Raw genomic sequence first — 19,820 nt, 5'->3', positions numbered from 1 at the left:
GCGTTGATTTAAAAAGGTCCCGGCAGGCTGGTGGCTCCAGAGCCTGCACAGAACCGCAGCGCACCGCCACCCGCACCGGCGCTCTCCAACGGGCAGGCTCTGGAGCCACGGCCAAGCCGTAGGGTACGGCGTAGGGTACGGCGTAGAGTACGCTGCGACGCGCACCATTCTGCGTTGGTGTAACCCGGAACCATAAATCAGCCTTTAGTGTGCACTCTGTGTGCTGTTCTGAACACTTCTCTGTTGTGCTCATTTTGCTGGGACGTTGGGTCCCTCCGCCGAGACACAACTTTTGCGGTATGCGTTTATTGTTGTGTCTAAAAATGATGCGCAGTGCCCACCCAATCAGAAACGGTACAGATATTCTGTGATTTCTTTTATATTTATAAAAAAATAAAGGATCCCCATAACTTTGATTGGGTGGGCAAGACGCACGTTTGGGTAGACCAGCCTACCTCACTTACTATATCCCAGAACAATGCGGCCTCGGCCGGGCAGCGCTTTTTTCTTTTTTATCTCAAAGCTTTATTGAGAAAACAGCTGCAATCGGACAGTGATGTGATGTGAAGGCAGAAAGGACTAATTGCACTGTGGAGAGGGAGAAGGAGGAATATAAATGTAAGTAACTTTAATATATAACCTTTTTAATTCAATTTAGTGTAAGGACAACGATTAAAATTGTGGGTTTTTAATAGTATGTTAGGTTTTTGTTGTTGATGTTCTGTGGTAGCAGGAATCTGGGCGTTGGCAGCAGTTGATTATGAGGTGGGACATCTGTGAATCAGACCTGTTTGAACACATCAGAGTGGAATTTGAGTTATTAAAACCGGTCGGGCTCTTGGTTCTCGTTCAGCAGCCCAGTCTCACTATTATCACTTTTATTCATAATATTATTATAATATATTATTATAATAATTAAATAGTGACATTATAAAAAAACCTAATTCCTTCTTTTCATTTCTTCCAGTAAGAACATTCTTTGTAAATTAGATTATTTTTATTTAGTTTATGAAATCATTAATGATCTAGTAATCTACATGTTTATGTGCTAACTTGGAAAATGGTAAGAAGGCATGTGAACAGTATATACCCCATAGGCATGAAGACACGCAGAGACTCTCTTTTTTAGAGAAACGAAACCAATAAAAAGCTATTATTTGTCTGCTCAGTGTAGCGCCTCCCATCTACGTTGCTCTGCCAACAGCCTTCCTGTATGTCTCACTCACCTCCTCAATCTCCTTCCTCTGTTGCAGTCTGTTTTTGTTTCCATAACTTCTGTAAGAGGTAAGCTGTTTTAAGATCTGTTTTAATCAAATTTAAAAAAGAGATTCATCTGCCTTACTTGTACCAGACAAATCTGTACCTTAGAGCAGACATGAATATAAAAGTAACATTGTGATTCATTTTTCAGTTTATGCTCTTGGTCATGGATGACTTTGTTTGTGGTAAACTAAGACAGTGGGGTCTAAGCGAGTGGATTGAAACATTTGAAGGTAAACTGTTAAAGCACATTATTAATAAAGGAAAATATGTTGAACAATAGTGATATGAATTGCTAACCACACAAGGGATGGACAGTTTGTAGTTTGTTTGTTTATCCAGATCTGTTCTAACAGTTCAGTTCCCGACTTGTTCTTGTGTGCAATAATATAAAATATATGAAAAATGCATCCAGAGGATGCAACCAGTTGCATGATTGTAGTTGGTATTTAAAAGTTCTCATCAATTAACAAAACTTTGCCACAAATGTATAAAATGGATTCAGGCAGCAACTTCAAAATATTTCTTCACGACAAAGATACAAAATATGTGTTATTTACAGATGAAGGCATTGACAGGGAAAGTCTTTATTGCCTGGAAGATGGTGACATTGACAAACTGATCAACAAGGTGGGACCTCGAGCAAGGTTCAAGAAGAGACTGAAACAGCTGAAGGTAATGTCCAGAACTGGGACTATATGATGCACATTTTTACTCTAAACATTTGGGAAAACAATTTTTACAGAAGAACATGTTTTTAGTTATGATGAAGTAAACAAATAGAGTTTCACAGTGGTTTTATAATAATAATCAAGTCAATTTCCAACATTTCTTCCCATAGGAAGAACAAAACCCAGTTCAAGATACTGTTGACATTTCTAATCAAGTAAGTTAAACATATTTTACAGTAATAAAATGTATATTTTATGATTTGTGATTATGAATGTATTTTGTTCAGAGTTTATAGATACTGAATGATTTAGGATACTTTAACATTACATTTCATGACACTAAACCTTCTCATGGGATCATGGTTGATGACAGACAAAGGTGTTAAACGTCATCTGTTGTTTTCCTAACTCACGCTCCCTGCATTACATAAACATATCCTGAATTGGATGAAAGCTTAAAGACAATTGTTGTGTGTTCATTAGAGGACAAAGCCTTTTTTTATAAAATAAAAAAGCTTTGGCATCATGTATATTTCCAGTTAATGGTTCAATGCTATTCAACAAGCTTTATTTTTGTTTGTCCTCAGACAACATCTACACCTGACATCGGTGAGACACACAGCATTTTAGATAAGATCCTATTAATCTTTTCTGTTATTAAAAACAAACCAAAACATATAAAGAAACCAGCACCAAAGAAACGATTTCTTCTTTCAAATATTTTTTCTTTCTTTCAAATAAATACAACAAGGAAAGAGAAAGCTGGATGTTCAGGGGGAGTCCAGTAAATTGGAAACACCATCTAAACGGCTGCGTAAGACTGAATCCAGATCACTCTCAGGTATTTCATTACAAACATCAACCCCACACGTGATATACAGAATAAATGTGAAGTAAACTCTGTCATTGAAAGGCCAGAGGATGAACCTGGTACAATAGATTTCTATTCATTGAATTAATCATAATTCCCTAATATTTCTTTTTGTAACTTTTATGATGACAGAAGCCATGATACTGTCTGATGTAAGGCAGATAATGGGACATGTCAACTTGAAACTCCAAAACCAAGAAAACACAGAGCTTAATGCTTTCCTGAAGTAAGTATTACACTAAGGGCCTGATTTACTAAAGGTTTGCGTGTGTAAAAACGTGTCCAAACTTGACAGCACCCGCAAACCAAAGTGCAAGCTGATCTACTAACAGCGTGCAAAGAGGACTGCGCCTCTCAAATGCGCAAAATAGCACACGCTATTCATTTAGTACTTTTGCCCTGATGAATAATCAATATGGGGCGTACCCGCCAGAAATCGCTAAATACTGGGAGGGGAAAATGCAAATTGGTCCATTTACCACGCGCAATGACATTTACCAAGCCTGAAAGTTTTTGCAGGGATTGTGATTGCGTCTGTATTTAATACGTTCGAAAGGAAGGTGCTAATCTCCACATGCAAAAGGAGAAATATTTCATTTGAATGTCAAATCGAGTATTATTCAGCAAAAGGTTGCCACAGGAGGCACCTTCAATTTTTTTTATTTGTGATAATAAATAAATCACGTGTTTTCATGGAGAAAAAAGTGTTTCTTCTTGTGCGCCTATACTTTTTCTTTTTCTTTTTTCTTTTTTCTTTTTCTTGGTCTACTTATCATTGAATATACGAGGGGGTGCTTTTCACGGCAAGGGTGCTGAATACGGCACAACAATTTGCCTCATCCACTAATATCTCTAACTCCTACTCGTCAAATTTCATTTTGCGCTTGCGACTATATCCTGCTTTCCATCCAGACTCTCCATGGCGCAAAGTTTGCGCCGCAAACCCTAAGACACGCAACACCTCATTTAAATACTGCTGTTTGCACCTGTTATCAATTGCGCACGCAATCTTAGTTGATCACCCGCAAAACACAACAACAGCACGTGCAAACTTTTTCAGTGCACACGCAATTTAGTACTCTTTATTTAGGATCTTAGTAAATCGGGCCCTAAGTGTGTTATGGTGTTTTTACAAAAGTTTTTATCACAAAAAGTTTAACTTTTGTTTACCAAAACATCCTTCAAAATGATCAAAAAAGTAAATGCTTTCTCTTTTTTTCTTTTATTTAATTTTCAGTTTTTAAGCAACCAATGCCAAAAGTTAAGCATCACCTAAGGAATCCATCCTTTATATTTCAAATTTGGTCTTTAAAACTTTCAACTGTCCATATAGTTTGTTCCCAAATCGGTATAATTGGGATTTCAAAGTTTGTATGAAGTCAACCAATTATTGATGAATCATGTCTAAATCTTTTGCAGGTCTAAAATATGTGATCTGGAAGTAGACAAGAGGGAGATGGTTGGTGTTTTTGGTAAAACAGGGGCTGGAAAGAGCTCTTTAATAAATGCTGTGATTGGAAAGAAGAATCTTTTGCCTTCTGGAAGCGTGAATGCATGCACCTCAGTCATGATCAAAGTGGAGGGAAACATGCACAACACAATGTATGAGGCAGAGATTGAGTTCATCACAAAAGCGGTAAAAACAACAACAACAAAAAAGAGGCTTTCTATATGGATTTACATATTACAGTAGTTTCTAAAAAAAAAGATTTGGTCACAGTCTCATAGTCAATCTTAAATTTACATCATTTTGTTTTGTTTTTAGGAGTGGAAAGATGAGCTGTGGTCAATGAATCAGTTTCATGACAATGAAGATCAGGAACAGGAGGATGATGAACACAACGAAATCAGTGAGAAGCTGTCAGCTCTGTATGGAGATGAATGGAAGACAATATCCCCTGAAAACCTCATAGACAGTAAATACTTCAGAGAAATTCCTGAATTCCTGCAGGGCAGGAAGAAGATTTTGACATCTGAATCTGTAAATAAAGTTTTCATTCTTTCTAATGCATTAATTCATCTTCAATGAGTTTGTACACAGTGCCTGTAAATGAAATAAATTGCAATATTCCTTCTATTCTTTTCATCTCCAGGCTAAAGAGCTATCTGCACGATTTGTCAAATACATAAGAAGTGACACAAAACAGGGAGAAGGTGAGGATGTAAGAAGATGGTACTGGCCGCTGGTCAAATGTGTGACCGTAAAGGTGCCAAACAATGATCTTCTCCAGCACGTCACACTGGTGGACCTTCCTGGGAACGGGGACCGTAACAACAGCAGAGATCAAATGTGGAAAGGGGTGATTAGTGAACTGCAGTTTTAACTGTTTTCTTTCTTACTCTCTTTGTAAATAAATATTACAATGCATTCCACATCCTTGCAGATTGTTGGGAATTGTTCTACTGTGTGGATTGTAACTGAAATCAATCGAGCAGCATCAGAGCAAGAATCGTGGGAGATCCTGAAAAATGTTGGCCTGCTCCTTGGAAATGGTGGCGAGTGTCAACGCATTCACTTCATCTGCACCAAATCTGATCTTACTGGGGATTTGGATGATCAGTAAGTTAAATAAAATGCTAAATATGCATAGATGATTTCAATAACCAGGTACGCCACTTATTAAAAATGTCAGCAGGCCTCAGTCGAAATATAAATAAAGTGTATTTTGTCACGATGAACAATCACATGAAAAAGAAAGAATCGTCTACGTTGTTACTACACTGTAACTACACATGAACAATAACAGATTATATATTTCATTAAATTAACTTTTTACTAAATCTGGGGTGAGAAATTTTAAGCTATTGCTAATCTGGAACGTGTTTTGTCACAGTCGGTGAAGCTTTCCTCACCATCTGTTGGTGGTCCATCTCGAGAGTACACTGTAACAGCAATAGGCATTTTGAAAAAGTGCAATCAAACAAAAGTACATTAAAGATGCTTACCAGGACCCAGGACCCTGTCAGAAATAAGAAGTCTAAATCGGAGTCTAAATCACCATGAGTTATTTAAAACAAGCACGCATCTGTCATGCTGAGTGTCAGGCTGTGTTTAATTGTTTTATGGTTTTGGAATTTTGGTGTAACATTTTATTTGCATGCATGTTTTTGTTGCTTTGTTTAGTTATTAATAATAACTAAATAATAACTTATTATTGTTTGAAATGTAACTTTTTGTGTGTTTTGAGTTTGGCATGCAATTACCTGTTTTTTGAGTTGATTAGACACAGCTGAACACTTTCAAGGCAGCAACTGAATCCTGACTGACAGCTGCAGTGGCCAATGAACCACTGCAGGCTGGCCCCCCTAGACCAATGGTGGACCAGGGGAGGGTTCCCTTCCCCCTAGATATTCAAGGGAGAAAATGCACAGAAAGGGACGGTTTCCTTTTAAGGATTGGCCATTTTAGGAAACAGTTCTCCCATTTTAAGTGACATTTTCCCCACCCTTGATTTTATAAAAGTCTTTGCGCAATAAATGTTTGTTGCTGCACCCCTGTTTTGTTTGTGGGTTACTAAGCGCTGCTCACCCTCGAAGAACGAACTTAAAAGTATTTCATTGGGGACTTGGTTCTTGTAGTACCAAACCGCCAAGAACCACCCCTTTGACACATCCGTCTTAGCCTTCACAGTTTTTTTGAAACCTTCTTTAGTCCCATCCACGATGCTACCTCTAAATTAATTACCAACATTCACGATACAGTGCATTATGCATTAGGATGAACCGCAGTGTAGAAACAAGTATTTATGCACACATGTGCCTACGTATATGTTCAACATCTAAGGTTATTTATACTCATAAATCAAGTTGTTTCTGCTTTATTTAATCACCATTAAGGTAATCTATGCTTCAAGGTTGAACCAACAACATATGTTCACTGCTCACACGAAAAATATGTGCCGCTGCAGCCCAACATGACCCTTCTCAGAAATGCAACAATGAGCTAGTTTAAAGCATTTCAACATGGAAACATGTGTTGGAAGAGGCTTTTATGAATTCCTCCTACTCATACTGTACTTGGTCACTAACACCACTTACCATCTAAACATTCACAATCCAAACTGTTGTCAAACCTATTTCTTCATTAGTCAGAGAAATCCATAAGAAGTGATTTGATCGCGCCATCATCCATGATCCGTGATCATCCGTGTTCCATTATATGTGATAATAATCCTGTTTCTTTGAGCTCTTTTCTCTACTTTTATGCCCTTAAAAAATTGTTAAAAATGCAGTGTTTTCAAAAACTTTCAGATATTTGTAATTTCTTGTAGCTCAGCCGATGCCATCCGCACTGCCATTTCTGAAAGAAACACAGACGTGAAGAGAGAAGTGCACAAGGAGTTCAACAAGCTACGCACATTAAAGGTGAATTTGAAAAGCTGACAGACTATGTAAAGATTGTCTTTGACAACAAATTTGATACAATTCTATATTCCTCAGAAACACTTCAGTGAGGACTGTTTGAAAGTGTTCACAGTGAGCTCCAGAGAGTTTTTTAAAGGGAAACTTCTAAATCAGGAGGACACTGGTAGGTGAAGTCGTCGTTCAGTAGTCAGTGGGAAAACGGTCTGGAGACATGAAATGTGTAACAGACGTGTCCTCATTTGTTTTCTTTAAATTATTCTAGCATTACGTTTAATATGACTAGCATTTTTCACAGAAATACCCAGTCTTCAGGAGTTTCTGAGCAAGTTGAATGACTGCCACTCAGAAACATTGAACTATGTGTCTGGAGCTCGTGGGATTCTCTCTCTGATTCAAGGGGCCAGTCATGGAGAAAAGGTGAGATGGGTTGGGTGGATTTATAAAGAAAATAACAATGAACAGAATGTGCAGAGTAAATATTCTCTTTTAATCATTTTTCTTTTAGGCCAGAAGCAAGGCAGAAGTGCATGAATACATCGTGAAAAGCTTTGTCATTCAGTATGACATGGTTCGAAAAGAAATGGAGAAATCTTACATTTCATTTGAACAATGCCTTCAAGAAGGAGTAAAAAACTCAAAAAGTTCATGTGATAAAGTCTTGAAGTCCTTCTTGTATCCTGTACGTATTTTGATTGGAAATATTATTCCTATTCTGACTTCCCGTGATTGTGTGTTCAACATTTTTTTCACTCTTTCACAGAGGAAGGGTGGCTCTGCCTTTCAGAGGGTCTTGAAGACCGTCGTCAGCAACGGTGGCGTCCACAAACCCAAAAAACGAAAACTACTGGACCTCAACAGGAAGTTAGCTTCGTTTCTGACTGACAGCATTGATGAGGAATTCAGGAATACCTTCCCGTAAGAACCTAAAGAGCAAATAAAATCTTTGGGGGTGAAAAATTGTCTATCCAATCAGTTGCTTGGTTGACCCACTTTGTAACTGTACAGTATAAATAGAACTGGCTGATTTAAGTAATTCTGTTAGATGAAAATAAAGATGCATGTTGTTTCAACTTTTAAACATGTTTCAGCAACGATGACAAACGTGGACCATTCAACGATGCCATCAACAAGTTTTCACTTGAGACCGAGACACTGATTCACAAGTACAAAAATGTTGAACTGCAGCTGATATTTGTCAAGACAGAGGTAAAGAATGAGAAAATCTTATTTGATCTTTACAAATCAGTTTTGTTGTTGGTTAAAAGTAAGATATTCTTTATCACTGCTGCTACTTCAATGCTAATGTATAATCTTGGTCTGTGACATTTGTTAAGAAAAATATTCTGCTTGGAGGTAAAACTTGAAACGGAAACTCATTGTAATGTAATTTTTAGGGCTGTCAGTTTAGCGGGTTAATTAGATTAATTAATTACACTGCTAATTAATGCATTATGAAAATTAACGCAATTAATCATGAGTGGCAAAATGCGCGAGTATTTTAAATTTGGCCCATTGAGGGACCCGTAGGCCACTTGGCAGTGGCAGGTCACTTCCCACCTGCTGCTAGTCAAACAAAGCAGGTGACAGACGTGGACGCGACTCAGGGGAGCGAGGCGAGCAAATCTTTGCTAGGGCCTTTTAACGGCAAGTTTATGTATAAAAAGAAAGAAGACGGGACTATCAACAAGACATGTCCTAAACATGCTAAACATGTCCAGACAAGTTCCACTGTGAACGTTACAGGTACTAGTATTTGAATTGCTGTATTGAGTCAGCTTTAGTTTTAACTTTGAATTGAGAGTGCTTAAGTGCCTATTTGAGACTCAGCCGTATTTTATTTCTGAATTTGATTTATTTAACTGTATTTGCATTGCCTTTTGGAATAAAGCACCTGGCCTAATTGGTTTGCTGATGTGCTTGAGCTTTTTCTTTTGAATTTCATTTATGAAACACACTTCCCCAATAAAAATGTGGATTTCAAATCTTCTCTTCTTATTGTATTCAATTGATTAGTCATGCACTGCAATTTTTGCAGTGGCCTAGAATTTTAATTCTTTGTTTGGGGACCTTTAGCAGATTGAGATTAAAATGCGATTAATTAGATTAATGAATTATAAATCCTGTAATTAACTAGATAGATTTTTTTAATCGCCTTTTTTAGGAAGAGAAACTCAAGTCGAGGCTGAACAAAGTCATCCGTGAACGCAAGAAGACCGTCTACAGCAGTCTGACAGAGAATATTAAAGGAAGCATGCAGCAGTGCTACAACAGTAAGTAAAGCTTGTTGCTACAATAATTTTGAATTTATATTCTTTGAAATCACAGATAATACTGATCTTATGATCTTCTGTTTTGAAGGAGCAGCAGAATTCAGAGGAAAGGGTTCACTGGAAAACATGAGGGAAACGATTGTGAGACACATGCATGAATCAAAGAACAGCATGTTTGACCAGGCCAAGGATGAAATGATGAACCAGCTGAAATGCTTGATGGTTTGTCACATTTATAAAACAGAAATTGAAATTAGATTATGATAAATACTGAATTTCTCAATAGGCTTTAGGTAAGTTCAAAATAAATTCACGGTATGTTTATATGAGAAAATAAGATTTTAACAATTAAATTACCAACTATTGGTATCATTATTTATCTTAAACAAAAAACAACCCAAACAAATGGCATTCTGTTGTGTTACATGTGAATCATTTATACAATTTTAACTCTGTAATAAGTGATCAAAGATTTGAATTTTGAATTAGGAGGGAATCCTGCAAACGCTGCACACAACCATGAAGGAATCAATCTATCTCTCACACAAGACAGAGGAGCGCTCAATTCCAGGTAAAGAAACAGTCTCTGAACATAAATCACAGTATCAAAGCCTTAAAAGATAATGATTTATTGGAAAAGCTGAAATTTTCCTCTTTTTGAAAAAAATTCTGTTGATAGATACAAGTTGTAACCCATATAGAAAAAGAGGATTAAGGCAAACATTTATTGTTTTTAAAAAGTATTCATATCTAAGCAAGTAGTTTCTAAAGTCACCAGCAGGTGAAACTAATGAAGATTTAAAACATGAAATGTTCATCTGGATCAGATAAACAGGATGGGTGTAACTTTACTGCCACACTCCCCGTCCATCTGATGTGAACTTGTTTTCACATATTACAGTCAAAAAAATGTTTCTCAGCTCTGGCAGAACTTGTTTCAGCTGTTGTTTTAGTAGCGACTCTTCCAAACAGAATGTTTGAACACAACTGATCAGACTAAATATAATATTAGACAACATTACAGGTTAGCATCAGGTTCGATAGATAGATAGATAGATAGATAGATAGATAGATAGATAGATAGATAGATAGATAGATAGATAGATAGATAAGCAAAAGACAACCAAATTAGCATGTAGTGGAGAAAGCTGGTGAATTCGGAGCCCTTCATAGCACAAATCTGTACGAGTGAAAGTCACTAATGATTATCTGCCTGGTGAAAGTTTTTTTTTTTTTACTTTTTTTTTTTTTTTAGATGTTTCAGAAGAGCTTGCGATGGTACGAAAACTCTATGATGAACTGAAAAGCGGCTCAGATACGGAAAGCTCATGAAAGAGGTGAAGGATTAAAGCGACACTACGTAACTTTTCCACCTTAATATCATATTTCCAGAGTCATTGTGATGGTACATCAACTTCCAACAGGTTTAATGACACCTCTGTCATGGTCTGAGGGGGTCTGTATCGCTTTCACTGGCACTATGTAACTTTGAGGAGCATGGTAGGAACCCTGCCACACTAAAAAACTACAAATTTTACGGCTTTGACTGCTTTACGGCACATACGTCACTTCCCCCTCCTTCCCGATTCGTAGTCGAGACAAAAATGGGCGGGGCTTGGAGCGCAGAGGCTGAGCTCAGCAGAAGCTGGTGTTGAGCTAAACGAGGAGCTGGTATCATGGCCGAAGCAGCGAAAAAAACGAAGAAAATAAAAGTTTTAACGGAGCGGAGGAGGCGAAAAAAAGAAAGCGGGAGAGTAACAAGCTAAATGCCCGGTGGAGAATAAACATTGGCCCGGCGTTCACTCGCTACAAGCCCTGGTAGCGCCGTCGTCTTGGACGAGATGGTTGAAGGATGTAAAGACGTTCATCACCTCCAGGTATGCACTTTTGTCAACACCTATGTCAGTGTGTTTTACAAAAACAATTATCCTAAAACTACTACAGCTGGTGTAAGTGTTGCTACTGTATCAAATGTCAATATCTATGTAAACCTTTTGACTCTAAAGGTCTGTATATACAGATACTTATACACTGATGGTAAAAGCAACACATTTGTAGATATAGTAAAATATAGCCAGAAAAATGAAATATATAGGCAAAGTATACACTTCCAGATAAAAAAAAAATACAATATAGACACCATATAATCATATAAAATAAATCTACTTTGTTGGAATTATATTAAAATAATAACAAGAGTAGTAAAAGAAACCTTATGGTGTTTATAATGTGTCGTTTTATCTTGTGAGTGTATAAATATATACATTTCTCTAATTTTTCTATAGCTATACATTACTTGCTTTTACTTTCTGCATAATTACAGTGACTTCAACAAAGAAAAAAATTCAAACTTGTGATCAGTGTGATAGGTCAGTAATTATCAGAAAGACATAATGTTTTTGTATCTTTATTCTCACACTCTGCAGGACTACATCAGATCTGGAAAACTTCCAGAATCACATCCTCATGCAGGGAAGGTTCTCCTACACTCCAGTAGTGAATCAGGGAAGGTTCTCCTACACTCCAGCAGTGAATCACACGCGGACTCTCCCAGCAGGAAACAAGGATGGACACAAGATGCTACTGCTACTATAATCATTGTATTTATTTACAGTAACTTCTTACACTGTTTCATAGTTCAGTTTTTATTATCAGTTCATTATTTTTAGTTTATTTTTCTACTACTCTATTTACACTTGTTTACTTTATTCACAGTAATTTATCCTGTCAGTTGTTCATTACTGCTACTGTGATACAGATTACTTATTGTTTATAATAAGTATGTATGGGATAACTGCTGTCACTATGCAAATAACAAAGTTCAAGAATTTTTCTATTTTCTGAAAGGTGTGTAAATAAAAGTCTGTCTTGTTTTGCACAAATGTCTTTATTTTAAACACACAAAAACAACTGTACAGGAAAAAATGGAACAAAAAAAAAAACAATATCAAAATATTTGCAGTAATCCTCATAAAGGTTCCATTCTACAGAAGACGGGGAGCCCTGAAACCACTGTACTGTCCCATTGGGTCTGGAAAGGTGTCTCTTATTTTCCAAACATCATGCTGCCAGAGCATAAACTGGCGATATGTATATATATATGCATATATATATGATATATATGCTGCGTGTCGGTTCTGTCTTTGTGGGGGTTCAAACTCTGATGATGCAGAGGTAGAGGTGTTCTCACGAACAGCAGATTCCTGATAAAACAAGAGACAGAATTGTTATGATACAAATGTAAATGTAGAATTCTATGATCAATAAGAATCAAAATTAGAATGTTTTCACATACTGGGGATTCGTCTTGGGTTTTGGTAATTCTAAAATTACTGACAATATCAACAACAGACAGAGAAATAATAGTGATCATAAAAATGTGTAATTCGCAATGAGGAAGCTTTATAAAATAATAATACAATTGAATAGAATTACAGCACTAGAGGAAATAATGCAATGCGAAGAAAATGTATAGAACATTTCTAGTATTTTTCCTGAGAACTGTAAAATTGTGCAGGGCTGATCTGCAAAATATAAGGAATGGGCATTCAGATATTCACAGGTTATAAAGTATTTTTTTATTTTGTCAGTAAGTATGTTGGACTACTAATTTATGACGAAGTCCCTCTAAAAAACGTGACATGAAAAAGGTGCAGAGCGTATGAGTTTGTAGGGCACATTATCTCGCTGAAACAACTTAATAAAACCAATTTGAACTTAGTGTTTTTCAACATCGTCATATTATATTGTTTAGCCAAAAATAGATACATTACCTCTTCATTATCCATCCTGCAAACGACCGCTGAAAACAGAAAAGTCGCTTTGAAAGCCCGTCCCGTCTTCTCTCATCAAAACAAATGCAGCGGCGGGGACGGGGGTTTTCCGGCAGTACGCGCTGGTGCTCATGGGAAATGGAGTGTTCTTTCTGGTAAAGCACTACCAATTTTTGTCCAAAGGAGGCGCCAAACTCAACAAAGCTGAAAGTTCCGTTGTGCTGCTTTAACCATTTTTAAAGTCCTTAACTGTTAATTCTGACTAATGTTAATAATGTATTTAATGCTGTCTGTCCAACAGCTGCACTGAAGCCAGAACACAGGAGGTCAAGATCGTAACACTTCAAGTTCAACGCCCTTGAGATAAATGTTTGTTAAAGCAGCACAACGGAACTTTCAGCTTTGTTGAGTTTGGCGCCTCCTTTGGACAAAAATTGGTAGTGCTTTACCAGAAAGAACACTCCATTTCCCTTGAGCACCAGCGCGTACTGCCGGAAAACCCCCGTCCCCGCCGCTGCATTTGTTTTGATGAGAGAAGACGGGACGGGCTTTCAAAGCGACTTTTCTGTTTTCAGCGGTCGTTTGCAGGATGGATAATGAAGAGGTAATGTATCTATTTTTGGCTAAACAATATAATATGACGATGTTGAAAAACACTAAGTTCAAATTGGTTTTATTAAGTTGTTTCAGCGAGATAATGTGCCCTACAAACTCATACGCTCTGCACCTTTTTCATGTCACGTTTTTTAGAGGGACTTCGTCATAAATTAGTAGTCCAACATACTTACTGACAAAATAAAAAAATACTTTATAACCTGTGAATATCTGAATGCCCATTCCTTATATTTTGCAGATCAGCCCTGCACAATTTTACAGTTCTCAGGAAAAATACTAGAAATGTTCTATACATTTTCTTCGCATTGCATTATTTCCTCTAGTGCTGTAATTCTATTCAATTGTATTATTATTTTATAAAGCTTCCTCATTGCGAATTACACATTTTTATGATCACTATTATTTCTCTGTCTGTTGTTGATATTGTCAGTAATTTTAGAATTACCAAAACCCAAGACGAATCCCCAGTATGTGAAAACATTCTAATTTTGATTCTTATTGATCATAGAATTCTACATTTACATTTGTATCATAACAATTCTGTCTCTTGTTTTATCAGGAATCTGCTGTTCGTGAGAACACCTCTACCTCTGCATCATCAGAGTTTGAACCCCCACAAAGACAGAACCGACACGCAGCATATATATCATATATATATGCATATATATATACATATCGCCAGTTTATGCTCTGGCAGCATGATGTTTGGAAAATAAGAGACACCTTTCCAGACCCAATGGGACAGTACAGTGGTTTCAGGGCTCCCCGTCTTCTGTAGAATGGAACCTTTATGAAGATTACTGCAAATATTTTGATATTGTTTTTTTTTTTGTTCCATTTTTTCCTGTACAGTTGTTTTTGTGTGTTTAAAATAAAGACATTTGTGCAAAACAAGACAGACTTTTATTTACACACCTTTCAGAAAATAGAACATTCTTGAACTTTGTCATTTGCATAGTGACAGCAGTTATCCCATACATACTTATTATAAACAATAAGTAATCTGTATCACAGTAGCAGTAATGAACAACTGACAGGATAAATTACTGTGAATAAAGTAAACAAGTGTAAATAGAGTAGTAGAAAAATAAACTAAAAATAATGAACTGATAATAAAAACTGAACTATGAAACAGTGTAAGAAGTTACTGTAAATAAATACAATGATTATAGTAGCAGTAGCATCTTGTGTCCATCCTTGTTTCCTGCTGGGAGAGTCCGCGTGTGATTCACTGCTGGAGTGTAGGAGAACCTTCCCTGATTCACTACTGGAGTGTAGGAGAACCTTCCCTGCATGAGGATGTGATTCTGGAAGTTTTCCAGATCTGATGTAGTCCTGCAGAGTGTGAGAATAAAGATACAAAAACATTATGTCTTTCTGATAATTACTGACCTATCACACTGATCACAAGTTTGAATTTTTTTCTTTGTTGAAGTCACTGTAATTATGCAGAAAGTAAAAGCAAGTAATGTATAGCTATAGAAAAATTAGAGAAATGTATATATTTATACACTCACAAGATAAAACGACACATTATAAACACCATAAGGTTTCTTTTACTACTCTTGTTATTATTTTAATATAATTCCAACAAAGTAGATTTATTTTATATGATTATATGGTGTCTATATTGTATTTTTTTTTTATCTGGAAGTGTATACTTTGCCTATATATTTCATTTTTCTGGCTATATTTTACTATATCTACAAATGTGTTGCTTTTACCATCAGTGTATAAGTATCTGTATATACAGACCTTTAGAGTCAAAAGGTTTACATAGATATTGACATTTGATACAGTAGCAACACTTACACCAGCTGTAGTAGTTTTAGGATAATTGTTTTTGTAAAACACACTGACATAGGTGTTGACAAAAGTGCATACCTGGAGGTGATGAACGTCTTTACATCCTTCAACCATCTCGTCCAAGACGACGGCGCTACCAGGGCTTTTAGCGAGTGAACGCCGGGCCAATGTTTATTCTCCACCGGGCATTTAGCTTGTTACTCTCCCGCTTTCTTTTTTTCGCCTCCTCCGCTCCGTTAAAACTTTTATTTTCTTCGTTTTTTTCGCTGCTTCGGCCATGATACCAGCTCCTCGTTTAGCTCAACACCAGCTTCTGCTGAGCTCAGCCTCTGCGCTCCAAGCCCCGCCCATTTTTGTCTCGACTACGAATCGGGAAGGAGGGGGAAGTGACGTATGTGCCGTAAAGCAGTCAAAGCCGTAAAATTTGTAGTTTTTTAGTGTGGCAGGGTTCCTACCATGCTCCTCAAAGTTACATAGTGCCAGTGAAAGCGATACAGACCCCCTCAGATCATGACAGAGGTGTCATTAAACCTGTTGGAAGTTGATGTACCATCACAATGACTCTGGAAATATGATATTAAGGTGGAAAAGTTACGTAGTGTCGCTTTAAAGTTTGTTATTATGATCTAAACGTTTTATCTTTTGATACACTTTCTAATCCATCTTATTTTTGAGTTTTGTTTAGATTCACAGTGGATTTAGATATTTACTTTTTTTTTAAGATATTTTGGGTGTTTTTCTTCTCCTTTAAGATATTATGAACATTTATGAGAGAAAAACAGAAAACGTGGAAAGACAATTAAACTCAGAATAAAAGTGCACTTACTTTTTCGTGTTAAAGAAGAAGAAATATTCTTACTACATTTTTTTAAATATAAACAGTAATGTGAAAAAGAGACGTAAATAAAACAATCAAAATGACTTATCTTATCAGATGCTGAAATGACTGATTTTGTTATTTTTTTTCTGATTAACAATGGCAAGTTTATGATACATTCAAGTATAAATGTTCATATCAATAAAAGTCAAGTCAAGTTTTTATTTTACAATATTTTGATTTGGGATAATTTTATATTTTCTTTTTTTCCCCCATCATATGCTGAGTGTCTGCTTGACCAAATGCAAATTGAATATTTTGCACCCATGCATGGCATACATCGTTGGATGCGTCTCCATCGTGCCTCGATGGGCATTACTTTTCTCAGTAATAGGGGTTACCGTGGCAATGCTAGATGCCAAGAAGCAAAAAAAAAGGCGAAAATTCAGGCGCTTATTGCTCGGCCGAACTTTATCGTAGAGACATCGTTCAAACTTTCAAACACTCGGCCCTATTGGCACTAAAGGACCCTACAACCTCATTCTTCCAATTATTACAGTTTTTGTGATATTGACCTTTCATTTTTTATTTTTTTTCCGTTTGACTTTGGACGCTTGTTGCTAGGCAACAGGTTATCGTAGAGACATCGTACAAATGTTTCCCGACTCGGCACGCTGTGGCCTTCAACATACTCAAATTTCATGAAGCTGGGATTTAAGGAAATTTTATGTCAAAATCCATGCCAAATGGCCCCATTCATTCGGATGGAGTTTTTTACCATGGTGAAAAAAAAACCTATCCGTTAACATAGCCTGAACCGGAATGTGCACCCATACATGTCATACATCGTTGGATGCATCTCCATCGTTCCTCGATAGGCATTACTTTTCTCAGTAAAAAGTGTTACCGTAGCAACGCTAGACGCCAAAAAGCAAAAAAAAAGGCGAAAATTCGGACGCTTATTACTCGGCCGAACTTTATCGTAGAGACATCGTTCAAACTTTCAAGCACTCAGCCCGATTGGCACTAACGGACCCTACAACCTCATTCTTCCACTTATTACAGTTTTTGTGATATTGACCTTTCATTTTTATATTTATTTCTGTTTTAATTTGGACGCTTGTTGCTAGGCAACAGGTTATCGTAGAGACATCGTACAAATGTTTCCCGACTCGGCACGCTGTGGCCTTCAACATACTCAAATTTCATGAAGCTGGGATTTAAGGAAATTTTATGTCAAAATCCATGCCAAATGGCCCCATTCATTCGGATGGAGTTTTTTACCATGGTGAAAAAAAAACCTATCCGTTAACATAGCCTGAACCGGAATGTGCACCCATACATGTCATACATCGTTGGATGCATCTCCATCGTTCCTCGATGGGCATTACTTTTCTCAGTAAAAAGTGTTACCGTAGCAACGCTAGACGCCAAAAAGCAAAAAAAAAGGCGAAAATTCGGACGCTTATTACTCGGCCGAACTTTATCGTAGAGACATCGTTCAAACTTTCAAACACTCAGCCCGATTGGCACTAACGGACCCTACAACCTCATTCTTCCACTTATTACAGTTTTTGTGATATTGACCTTTCATTTTTATATTTATTTCTGTTTTAATTTGGACGCTTGTTGCTAGGCAACAGGTTATCGTAGAGACATCGTACAAATGTTTCCCGACTCGGCACGCTGTGGACTTCAACATACTCAAATTTCATGAAGCTGGGATTTAAGGAAATTTTATGTCAAAATCCAGGCCAAATGGCCCCATTCATTCGGATGGGGTTTTTTACCATGGTGAAAAAAAAACCTATCCGTTAACGTAGCCTGAACCGGAACATGCACCCATGCATGGCATACATCGTTAGATGCGTCTCCATCTTGCCTCAATGGGCATTACTATTCTCAGTCAAAAGCGTTACCGTGGCAACGCTAGATGCCAAAAAGTGCGCCCCATTAATAACTATTGGGAGCAGAGGAATTAATGAAATACAAGCGTAAAAACACCTCAAACTGACATAGAACCACCCCGAACACAACCACTACAGCCCCAAACCAAAGCAGCAAGAGGGGTCGAATGGGCAGTAGGGCATGCCCATATCAAAATTTACTGAAATTTTCTATTTATTTAATTTAATTTTCTTATTATTCTTAGCTGGATGTTCTTAGACATACTCATGTTAATAACAGTTCTGCTTTAGCTGTGAGAAAGGTACATGATCTTCTGATTACATACAAAAAAAAGTTAATGATTTGATATTGAGTGTTTGTAAGTATAACTGTATATAGAGAACCAGACAAAAGTCCAGACAAGAGCAAACATGTGAAGCATATAATCATGTGGTATGAAATGTCATTGTGACCCATTATGGGCTTTGAATATTTAACAAGCTCAATTATGCCTGAAGAGTGCTGGGGTTTTTTTGTATTGCGAGGTATGATGTTGGAGTAATAAAGTCCTAATTTGGGGTTAATGTGCTTGAGTGTTCTCTCCTGGGAATATTGGCAACTGTCTTGCATCTATTGGAATACTCCTAAAATTTGGAATAACCTTTTTCACTGAGCTCTGAATTGCTTAAAATGGTTTTAAAGCCTTTTCCAGGCCAATAGTATAATCAAGCTCAATGTTAACGTTGAGAATGTTGCTAGCTCTAATATCAGACTGCAAACTCAGTGTGGTACCCCGGCTCACCTGCTTTTTGTCCCAAACCCAACTCAAAAGGACTTTCCAAAATATTTCTTAGTAATGATGGCTATACCTTGTAGATGTCACTGGGATATTTCTTCCTTTCTTTTTTATGAATGGGTGCAATTTTACCTTTGGTTTTTGAAAAAAAGCATTGATTATGTTTTTTTTTTGTTTGTTTGTTTTAAATGGACATAACTTTAGAACACAAGACAAGTCTTCATGCTGATGATGTACTACTCTTCCTCCAGAACTCACAAACCTCACTGTCACAGACAATTGCACTTATAGTTGGATTTTCATCTCTATATGTATTAACTACAATTTTCAGAATACAGTCATCCACTACTAAATTACAATCAGGAAACATCAGATATTTAGGCATACACATCTCCCCTAGGCTGTCAGAGTTAACAAAACTAAACTACTGTATGTTCAGCTTTTTTTTTCTTCTTTTTTAAAAAAATACTCAGAGGTACCCGCAATATAAGGCGAGAAGCCTATTAGCCAGTTTTCTCATCATTGTATGAAGCTTTTTTTCTTTTTCTTTTTTAAAACATATATTTGAGGGGTATCGGGGGACGGGGAGGGTGAGAGGTGGCATCCGCTGCAAGTCTAAAATGAGAGAAAGAGGAAAACACACAACGGGCACACAAGCCTTTGGAATCTGCAAGAGCGAAAACAAACAC

General features: G+C 37.0%; 1 protein-coding gene across 2 annotated transcripts; it reads left to right on the top strand.

Annotated features, from left to right (window-relative positions):
* Positions 1–1,234: 1,234 nt before the first annotated feature.
* LOC133421631 (nuclear GTPase SLIP-GC-like) lies at positions 1,235–16,542 on the top strand. Of its 2 annotated transcripts, none has more exons than XM_061711307.1 (23): positions 1,235–1,284; positions 1,412–1,493; positions 1,823–1,935; positions 2,102–2,146; positions 2,519–2,540; positions 2,683–2,772; positions 2,935–3,028; positions 4,222–4,438; positions 4,568–4,783; positions 4,896–5,102; positions 5,187–5,362; positions 7,074–7,167; positions 7,243–7,330; positions 7,463–7,584; positions 7,673–7,846; positions 7,928–8,082; positions 8,256–8,373; positions 9,329–9,437; positions 9,526–9,659; positions 9,927–10,008; positions 10,693–10,774; positions 13,512–13,590; positions 16,244–16,542. In XM_061711307.1, the coding sequence occupies exons 2-21, from the start codon at positions 1,415–1,417 to the stop codon at positions 10,767–10,769; spliced, it is 2,412 nt and encodes an 803-aa protein (XP_061567291.1). In that variant the 5' UTR covers positions 1,235–1,284; positions 1,412–1,414; the 3' UTR covers positions 10,770–10,774; positions 13,512–13,590; positions 16,244–16,542. The 2 variants fall into 2 exon arrangements, with proteins under 2 accessions (XP_061567291.1, XP_061567292.1); XM_061711308.1 differs by having other exon boundaries at positions 1,268–1,277.
* The last annotated feature ends 3,278 nt before the right edge of the window (positions 16,543–19,820 follow it).

The sequence above is a fragment of the Cololabis saira genome, chromosome 21 (assembly GCF_033807715.1).
Source record: "Cololabis saira isolate AMF1-May2022 chromosome 21, fColSai1.1, whole genome shotgun sequence".
In the NCBI taxonomy this organism is placed as follows: Eukaryota; Metazoa; Chordata; class Actinopteri; order Beloniformes; family Belonidae; genus Cololabis; species Cololabis saira.
This window is presented reverse-complemented; position numbering and strand designations above follow the sequence as displayed.

Excerpts from the sequence above, each read along its gene's own strand:
- LOC133421631 (XM_061711307.1), top strand. The coding sequence starts at position 1,415 with ATGCTCTTGGTCATGGATGACTTTGTTTGTGGTAAACTAAGACAGTGG. Across the intron at positions 2,147-2,518 it reads CTGTTGACATTTCTAATCAA|ACAACATCTACACCTGACAT; the intron begins GTAAGTTAAACA and ends GTTTGTCCTCAG. Across the intron at positions 2,773-2,934 it reads TGAATCCAGATCACTCTCAG|AAGCCATGATACTGTCTGAT; the intron begins GTATTTCATTAC and ends TTATGATGACAG.